This window comes from Sardina pilchardus, chromosome 13, assembly GCF_963854185.1.
Source record: "Sardina pilchardus chromosome 13, fSarPil1.1, whole genome shotgun sequence".
NCBI classification, from domain to species: Eukaryota; Metazoa; Chordata; class Actinopteri; order Clupeiformes; family Clupeidae; genus Sardina; species Sardina pilchardus.
In genome coordinates, this window is record NC_085006.1 from 18468817 (window position 1) to 18478816 (window position 10000).

Sequence of the window (10000 nt, forward strand, 5' to 3'; positions counted from 1 at the left end):
CCCCCCACCTCTTGCCCCCCCCGTCCCCCTCTTCACCTTGAGCTCCCGAATGACCTTGGGCTGCCCACTGCTAGTAGATAAGGGAAGCAAAGGATGAATAACGGGGGAAAGAGGAAGAAGCATGGCGAGAGAGAGGGAGAGAGAGAGAGAAAGAGAGAGACAGAGAGAAAGAGAAAGAGAGAAAAAGAGAGCGAGAGAGGATCTCTGCACCAGTGGATGAGGTGTAAACATAACACACACACACGCACGCACGCACACACGAACAGTGAATTCCCAACACAGAGACCTCCAAGCAGGCTATTTTTTTTTTTTTTCGAAGGAAGGAAGGAAGACTGAAAAGAAAAGCGAGAGGAAGAGAGGGTGAAGGAACCCAAATATTCTGCCGTTTCCCAGAACGCAACGGCAGACAGGAATGGTCTGTGTGGCACCTTCTGATAACAGCTTAGACTATCTGCTGCCCGCACAATACGCTTACATCTTCATTCAGCCAAAACTACATGCTATATCTCCACACGCAGCCACACAAGCAGACAGCCCCTTCACTCGAACAAACAAATAGTGAACTGGCTCTCCTCAGCCCGACTGGAGATAGCTGATAAATCAGCCTACGGCTGTGTGTTTGTATGGCAACAGATGACATGGTGGGGGTGCCCCCTTGTGGTGAGATCCAGGAGCTGCCCTAAATGTGTCCATATATTCTGTGTCAACTGATGTTAATGATTGCTCCTGGAATGTGGGATTCATTGCAGTGCTAACGGCAGTTATTCAGTTATGGGGTATTCATATGGAGACTGTGTGTGTGTGTGTGTGTGTGTGTGTGTGTGTGTATGTGTGTGTGTGTGTGTGTGTTATGTCACTTGCCAAGGTAAGAGCATGTGTCCTTACAGGTGACTGGCCTATTGAAGGCAGGCCCATGTCAGAGTGGTATGAAAGTGCTCTTACTGCGTACCTGTGCCACTTTGAATTAGTCTTCCAAAATAAGGGAACAACCCAAAGGTAATGGTGACAAGCCAATGATCACGGTCATCTCTGGTCTAGAACTACACATTGTTAAAAAGTGCTGTGACATTCTCATGTCATTGACTAAAGTTCTTGATCTACATTTGGAGGGTGGTGTTTTTGTTTGTACCAAATCAACACAAATGACAGCAACAGCATCAACAGTGTTCAAAAACGTCTAAAGTATGATTGATGCAGTGCTTCTAAATCCATTCAAATCATGCTCAAAGAAGTAAATGGTGTGTGTGTGTGTGTGTGTGTGTGTGTGTGGGTGGTTACTCACTCATAAAAAAAACAGAGGCACAATGTGGTGACTATATTTGACTATGTGTGGGTGGGGGACACATCAGTGGGTGACTGCATGTATGGTTACTCATTTGAAATGGATAAGCCTGTGTCAGAGTCAATGAGAGTGTGTGTGTGTGTGTGTGTGTGTGTGTGTGTGTGTGTGTGTGTGTGTGTGTGTGCATACCTGTGTGTGTGAGTGTGTGCGCTTGTGTGTGTGTACGTACGTACGTGCGTGTGAGTGTGCACGTGTGTGTCTGTGTGTGTCCATGCATGCGTGCGTGTGTGAGTCTGCACGTGTGTGTCTGTGTGTACGTGCGTGCATGCGTGTCTGTGTGTGTGTGTGCGTGTGCTTGCGTGAATCTGTCTGTGTGTGTGCGTGTGTGCATGCACGTGTGTGCTTGTCTGTCTGTGTGTGTGTGTGTGTGTGTGTGTGTGTGTGTGTGTGTGTGTGTGTGTGTGTGTGTGTGTGTGTGTGCGTGCGGTTACTTACTTGTAAAGGACGGGCCGGTCCTGTAGCGCCTCCATGGCCTGACTCAGCACAGGGGTGATGTCACACGACTCCTGGGTCAAGCCTCTGCACTCGTCTACAGAGAGAGGGATGGATGGAGGAGTGGAAAGATGGAGGGAGGGAGGGAGGGAGGGAGGCAGTGAAAGAGAGTGAAAGTAGGAATTTGGAGGACAGGGAGGGGATTGGAAGGGAAGTGATGAGAGAGAGAGTGACAGAGACAGAGTGGAGAAAGAGAGAGAGAGGAGAGAGAAAGAGAGGAAGAGAGAGATAGTGGAGAGAAAGAGAGAGAGAGTAAGACAAAGAGAGAGAGAGAGGAAGAGAGAGAGAGTGGAGAGAAACAGAAAGAGGGAGAGAGAGAGAGAGGAAGAGAGAGAGGAGTGGAGAGGGAAAATGAGAGCAAATGCTTTTCTAATGTGCAATCTGCATTGAGGCCCATCAGTATTCAGTGCATATCAACGTTCACTACTCCTTCACCAGCCCCCCTCCCCCCTCCCCCCACTCACTAACGTGCTGACCCACACATTTCTATATCTGAGGGTGACACCATCTCACTGCAATTACACTGAGGACATTTTATGCAATTCCATTTTTATATGCAGCTAACAAAATACCACTACAAAATTAATTGTGCTATAATGTATACACTATAAAACCTTTATAGGATAATATTCATCTTATTTTATTCTTTGCATGTAGAGTTTAAACGCTAACATCATCTGGGAAATGAGTTGCACGAGTATCCCCCTGAGCTCTATCACTTCCTGTTACATTCACAAAAACCCAGTGCGATGTTAGCCATGTGTCGGCTCTGTGTCTCTGTATATGAGAGAGGGGAGCTGCTTCCAAATGTCATTAGTGTGAGACAGCATGTGTAGGACGGGCAGGGGTGTGTGTGTGTGTGTGTGTGTGTGTGTGTGTGTGTGTGTGTGTGTGTGTGGGAGAGCCAGTAGATGAGTGGACATTACTGCAAACATGTGTGGGAGTGAGCAGCTTTGTGAGTCAGTGTGTGAGGTGTGTGTGTGTGTGTGTGTGTGTGAGAGAGTGAGAGAGAGAGAGAAGTGTGTGTGGTAGTGTGTGCGAGAGAAGTATGTTTGGTAGTGTGTGTGTGTGTGGTAGTGTGTGCATGTGTGTGTGAGAGAAGTGTGTTTGGTAGTATGTGTGTGTGTGTGTGTGTGTGTGTATGAGGAGTGTGTGTGTGTGTGTGTGTGTGTGTGTCTATCGGTACTCACTCTGGGCCCAGCGGTAGAGCTGCTCGTAGGATGCCTCCTGCAACACAGCCATCTGCTCCATGATCTCCAGCCTGTACACACAGCACAGCAACACTTAACACACACAGCAGAGACACACACACACACACACACACACACACACACACACACACACACACACACACACACACACTTTCCCACAAGACACAAACCACAACAGTGCTGCAACCCTAATATACACATCACAGGGTGAGTTTACTTGTACAGTTTTTATTTTGTCATTCCAATTGAAAAACTTCTGCCGTCTGTTTACATGGGGTATGTTCTACTCCGATCAGGTGCTCTTAAGAGCTTTAGAATTTCTCAGATTGACCGTATACAGTTACACGGCTCTTTCATTGCAATCAAAATTCTGCGGTTTGGCTTTTTTTTTTTTTTTTCCAATCAAGGTGTGTTATATGTGCAATTCTAATTGGAATAAAAAAACTTTATCAAACCACCTTTATTAAACATGACTGTGACAACAGTTCACTAGTCTTCGTCGTGAAAAAGCACAAATGGGTTGCTCTGGTTAACAGAATGTTTCTCTGTTTTAATGCATCATCCTTTTAATACTGTTTGGTATTGAAGAAAGAATTCTTAGCATTGTGATGACATCATGCCCAATCGATCTTATAGCACTAAGTAGTAATTCACTACTGTAAAATCACATTGTACACAATGTTCTTATAAGTAGAAAATTGACACAATATCACATTTCTGAGGATAGATTCAGAAAGTCAGCAGTAGAAACATGTAAAGGTAAGAAGCTAATAATGTCTAGCCTGTAAATAAGGACATTAAAAGACAACTCAGAGTAGTGTCGGTAAACAGAGAAACAGATTTATGTGAAAAATGGCCGGAATGCTCCTTTAGGTGTAAAGTAACACTACACTAAATTGTTTTTCCTCTGTCGTGCGCGCACACTATTTGTTTATCCAGCAAATAATGATGTCCACAGAGACAAGGTAGAGTATGTTGCATGATTTTATGAAAGTATGAAGTATTGCGACATCGAAGCAAGTCAAATTTGTAGTTTCTTATGTCTCATTCCATCAAACTACAGATCCGCTACCCGACATAAACTTACATACTGTAGTGTGGTTATAGCCGATAGAGGGCCGCGAAGCGAATGCATACGTGCCGTTCACCCTGTTACGAGTTGATGAGCTACTATTACTACTGAAGATATTATTTTAAAATACAAAAAAAACTCTTTAGCTACATTCGGCTAAATGAACTTATTTGGATTACACTAACATCACGGTTCATGTGGCACAAAACGTTTCTGTGCAACATTTCCGCAGTCATGTACAGGCAACCATCCCGTTTGCTTTGCTGCTTCGATCAAACCAGACTAAACCCGAGTTATCCTTTTGTACACGTCTTTCACTCCAAGCAGGTGTTTCTGCGGCGGATTGACATCCTTTGAAGAGGTAACTCGGGGAAAAAGCCCGCTCCTCACCTAATTGCGCCTAATGTGTAGTTTCATCACATACTGCGAGCTGTCACGCTTATCGAGGTTGAACGGCACGCGAAAAAAAAGGAAAAAAAGTGAGATGATTCAAAATGACACTGGCGGAGAAATTTATTCCTAACCTTTTAGTTTTTAGGGATGGTGGGAGTGGGGGGCGTTTCACGGGGGAAAAAGTAATTTCACTTCACTAATAGCAACCTGACAGTGAGAGTGACGCACAGCTGTAGGAGTGCATAATGGATTCGGGGTGAACGTGTGCTCGTTTGTGGGTGTGTAGCATGTTTGGGGTGAGAGGGTGAGCGTGTGTGTGTATGTGTGCTTGAGCACCTGTGTGTGTGTATGTGTGTGTGTGTTTGTATGTTTGTGTGTAGGTGTTTATTTGTGTGTGTGTGTGTGTGTGTGTGTGTGTGTAGATGTTTATTTGTGTGTGTGTGTGTGTGTGTGTGTGTGTGTTTGTATGTTTGTGTGTAGGTGTCTATTTGTGCGTGTGTGTGTCTGCTTCTCACCCTGCTGTCTGCTGGTTGGTCCTCAGTAGAACCTTGACATCTTCATGGATTTGCTTCACCCGATTCAACGCCTTGAAAAAGTCCTGCAAGGGGAAAAAATATAATATATATACTTATAAAAAAACGACTTACCAAAATACAACAGCACTCTCATTGCAGCCAATTTCCTCATTAAATCTCACTCAGTGATTGAGGGAGAGCGTGAGGGTTTGCACAGACACCTCCGTGTAACCCCACACTCCATTAAGGCCCACTGCAAATGTGCTAGCACCACCCTAATGGATCTGACTGTTCATCTTGCACTGCCAACGTAGGCGGGCGACCGCCATTTGGCTAACAGAAGAGTCGTGTTACACAGCCACGAACAGGGATGCTGCCGGAGGATGTTTTGTTCTCTTTTTCTATCTTTTTTTTATTTGGGGAGGGGGGGGGGTTGATATTTAAAAGTGTCTATCACGATGCTGGATGAGGATATGGTTTGCAATGAATGTGGTCATGGTGATGAATCATGTCTGGCGGAAATAAGATGTTTGAGGATGTAGGGGGGGATGAAGGGGGGGTCTATCTGATACTTTTGTTTGTCTGGGTTTGTGGGTTGTTGTGGCAGCGAAGGTGACGAGTTATGGTGGGTAACAATGCTATGCTATCAGCTTCTCTAAGGTGGTTGCTGTCTGAGAAACTGACGTGTTGGAACAGATCTAGTGATGAGAGTGGTGGAGATGGACAGGTGTGTGTGCGGGAGAGGGAGGGGGTCAGCGTTATCAGGTACCTCGGTGACCGGTCCGTCTCTGGCTGTGCGGAGTGTGGCCATCTCCTCGCTGGACAACTGGAACTTGCCCAGGAACGCCTGAGCCACCTGGGCCCGCACCTCCAGACGATGACTGTGATAGAGAGAGAGAGAGAGAGAGAGAGAGAGAGAGATAGAGAGAGAGAAAGAGAGAGAGAGAGAGAGAAAGAAAGCGAGAGAGAGTGAGAGAGAGAGAGGGAGAGAAAGAGAGGGAGAGAGAGTGTGAGTGAGAGAAAGAGTGAGTGAGAGAGAGAGAGAAGGAAAGGGAGAGTGAGAGAGAGTGAGCGAGAGAGAAAGGGAGAGAAAGAGAGAGAGAGAGAAAGAATAAAACAGAAAAACAGCAAAAGATTAGGAAAAGCTTTGCGCCTGAACACATGAACACCAACAGTCACTGAATCAGGAAGGCATTTAGGGTGTGAGCTGCTTATGTGGAGAGAAACAGAACGGGTTAATCACATTAATAATTCACAATTGTGTGTGAATGGATTCAATAATGCATTTCAAGAATACAAATGTATGTATGTGTGTCCATGTGCATGTGTGCATGTGTATGTGTGCGTGTGTGCGTGTGTGTGTGTGTGTGTGTGTGTGTGTGTGAGTGTGTGCGTATATGTCTATATGTGTGCATGCGCATTTACAAGTCACTAGGTGGCAGTCACGCTCCCCTGCTATGCTTGACTTGGCCACATTTAGATTCTGTGCACTACCTGGGTAAACTGGAGATTATAATGTTCAGAGCGGGATATCAGTCACACAGAGGAGAACAGGAGAGCGGGAGAAAGGGAGGCAAGAGAAACCAAGGAAAGAGAAAGAGACAGGGAGAGAGAGAGAGAGAGAAGAATAAATAAATCAGCAGGGCGGGAGAGAGGTGCATCACACAAGGAAAACACTAAGAGAGAAAAACAGAGAGAGAGAGAGAGAGAAAGAGAGAGAGGAGATAAAGAGGGGAAGAGAGGAAGCCAAAAGGGAGACAGGACAGAAACAGAAACAAATGATCAGAGGAGAAAAGAAAGAGAGAGAGAGAGGGAGAGAAAGAGGAGAGGAAGATAGAAAGAAACGTTGCTGTACACAACACAAACGCGCGGGAGCACGAGCGCGAGCGAGCGAACGGGGGCCTCTGGAACCTCCAGAGATAGAGGCACATCTGTCATCACCTCCATCAGCCGCTGCCGTGGCGCTACAATAGTGGCCATGGCAACAGCACTCCTCCAGGCGAGAACTCACAGTGCAGCCCCCTGACGCACACAAAACAACCCCGGCCCATACCATACAAGGGCCCCTTTCCTTTCACTTCTTCACTTTTAAAAAAGAGAGAGAGAGAGAGAGAGAGAGAGAGAGAGAGAGAGAGAGAGAGAAAGAGAGAGAGAGCCATCCCCTCCTCTTCCATACTTTTCATTCCTACCCTCTCCCTGCTCCCTGTCGGATCTCGGCATATGCTTTTGGTGTGAGTGAGGGCTCGACGCTGAGCCTGTGTGTCAGCGCATGGCTTACTCAAGCAGAGGCAACAAGACCTTTGAAGGTTTCCCACACACAAACACACACACACACACACCCACACCCACACACACACACACACACACACACACACATACATACACCTGGGCTCTGTCTTGGAGTCGAAACGAAACACGGCAAAGTTGTTGATAAGATGAAGAAAGCCTGTGCTGCTCTGGTGTGAGGAGCACTCAAATGGGTGGCTGTCTGACAGAACTTTCCCCTCCCGCTCATGCGTTTCCCTGGCCTTCACACACAAACACACACACACACACACAGCTGAAAGACATCTGGTCCCAGAGATATGCGGAGGCCGGTCAGCAGAACTGGACCTGTGCCCCCCCTCGCGAAACGGCGTAAACTCACAACTCACTCCTCCCCTCGTCAGACTCAGCAGATGTAGACAAACCGTGTCAACCCACTCGGGCGCTTCTCAGCCTTCTCCTTTAAATCCGTGTGTGTGTGATTCACTCGCCACGGGACAGGACGTGGGGGAGATCTGAGGGGTGAGCCGCAAACACACACACACACACCCATCTGCACATCATTATGACATGGATGACGCATCCCCCTGCTGTAAACTGTGCTGGATTTTCAGTGAGAGAATACAGTGAGTGTCCTTGTCTCACAGTATGTGGTGTGCGAGTAGGCATGTATCTGTCTGTTTGTGGGGTTTTTTTTGGGGGGGGGGATGTGTGTGTGTGTGCGTGTGTGTATAAACATGCCTGTTTCCATATTGCTGGTTCGCTTAAGCCGTACGTGATGCAATTTCCTCAGAACTCCACTGGGCCGTTGAGGGCTTTCTTAAGTGAAAGTGATAAGGGAAGCTGCCTAACTAACACACAGCGCCATATAGGAGGCCTGTTCTACCTCACAAGTCATTAGTCAGTGTTGTTCAATTAGCCTTCAGGCAGGTCCCACGAGCGCGCAGTCCAAACACACACACACATACACACACACCCTTCTCCGCTTCCTCAAGTCCGCTCCGTCAGCCTCGTTGGAATTCCCCTCACACTCCCGGCGCGTGTCGGCAATGAATAAACTCCGAGCTCCGAGCTCACTGCGCTGCCATGCCATTATCAGTAGATTGTCTTCTTATGGGGGGTGGGGGGAGGGGTTGCTATTCTTTTGTTACTCAGAAACTTTTCTCCTTAACATTTGGTGTGTGTGTGTGTGTGTGTGTGTGTGTGTGTGTGTGTGTGTGTGTGTGAGAGAGAGAGAGAGAGAGAGCATATTTGTGAGTTCACATGTTTTGGGGGAAGGATGGGGGCGTATGTTCATGTCGTTTGCCTTTTGTTGCCTGACACACGGCGTTATTCCTCATGTTTCAGGGACACATTCTTCTCCAAGGGGGTCGGGTCACGCCAGAGGTCACGTGACGGATATTGAAAATCTGAAGCCCACAATAGAGGCATAATCTAGTGAATGTAGCTCATTCAAAGCACACGCACGCACGCACGCACGCACGCACGCACGCACGCACGCACGCACGCACGCACGCACGCACGCACGCACGCACGCACGCACGCACGCACTCAGGCCACCTGTGGAGGCTGACTTCAGTAGGCACGTCAGACCTGAGGAATAACTCAGGGCCCAGGGTGAGGAGGGAGAGGGGCGGATATCTCACACGGTTGAGCGTAGATCAACGCTACGAGACAGTTTCCATTGGCCACCTGCAAAGTGTACGTGCGTGTGAATTTGTGTGTGTGTGTGTGAGCAAGTCTGCGTAGGATGGGATGCCTAAGGTGAAAGCGGACATTCTTACACCACCCTGTGTTTGGGTGAAAGACCCAACGAAAAAAAAAACAGCCTTCTCTGGGTAATGATATCAAAACAGTGTGACTACATCAGGAAAACACAATTACTCTCTGACAACTCAATTTTGAAACACCAAACAAAGACAAATGAGCTCCTGCCCGCCTTAATTATGCCATGCTTATACACATAGGGTCCGCTCTTAATTATGTAACACATTGCACTCGTCTCGGCTATATTATCGACATGTCATTTAATCCAAAAAAAAATACTTCTGACTCAACGATAAGCTGTTTGCCAACGGCACAAGCCGACCGTGATTAGCAACGGCATACGGAGCTTGTCAAGGGTTGTTTGGCCGTCGACTAATGAAAACATATGGGAGGTAGTGACTGAGAGGGCCTGATCAGCATGGAATGGGCTTCAGAGTTGTCTCCTCCATTTGCGTCGATGTGTTTGCGTGACGAGAGGAAACCGCGTTCGTCAAGTGGAATGATACCTTCGCGATGCAGTCTATTTGACTTCGACGGTGTGCTTAGCGGTCTCATTTCTGATTCTGCTCCTTTGCTGAGGACTCGTATTATTCATACCACCATCCGTTTCTTTTGCACATCAACTGCAAATTATTCAGACCGAAGAAGTCATCAAATAGCTTTTAATGGATTTGTGAATTATGAGCGGATTTACGGCAAGGAAGGGAATTATCCTCTTGACTCTTGATAAATACAGGAAAAATAAAAAACATCCCATAATATTTTCACTTATCCATTTTCTCATCTGGACCCCTTCTTGCCCCAATCACATCAGAGAGCCACAAATCAGACCAGTGTATTCTTTCAGCCAATGAGCGGTAGGAAGGTTAATCACTGCGTACTTTCAGCCAATGAGAGGAGGAAACACTAATCAACTCCTATACCTGTACAATCTCCTGAGCAT

General features: G+C 47.0%; 1 protein-coding gene across 1 annotated transcript in view; it reads right to left on the minus strand.

The window, feature by feature from the left end:
• The window catches only part of cog6 (component of oligomeric golgi complex 6), a 39548-nt gene that overhangs the window by 19160 nt on the left and 10388 nt on the right, over nucleotides 1-10000 (minus strand). Inside the window, exons 5-8 of the mRNA XM_062552405.1 lie at nucleotides 5795-5906; nucleotides 5026-5108; nucleotides 3025-3095; nucleotides 1778-1871 (exon numbers count right to left, since the gene is read on the minus strand). Of these exons, the coding sequence (XP_062408389.1) occupies nucleotides 1778-1871; nucleotides 3025-3095; nucleotides 5026-5108; nucleotides 5795-5906 (360 nt within the window). The remainder of the gene's footprint in view (nucleotides 1-1777; nucleotides 1872-3024; nucleotides 3096-5025; nucleotides 5109-5794; nucleotides 5907-10000) is intronic.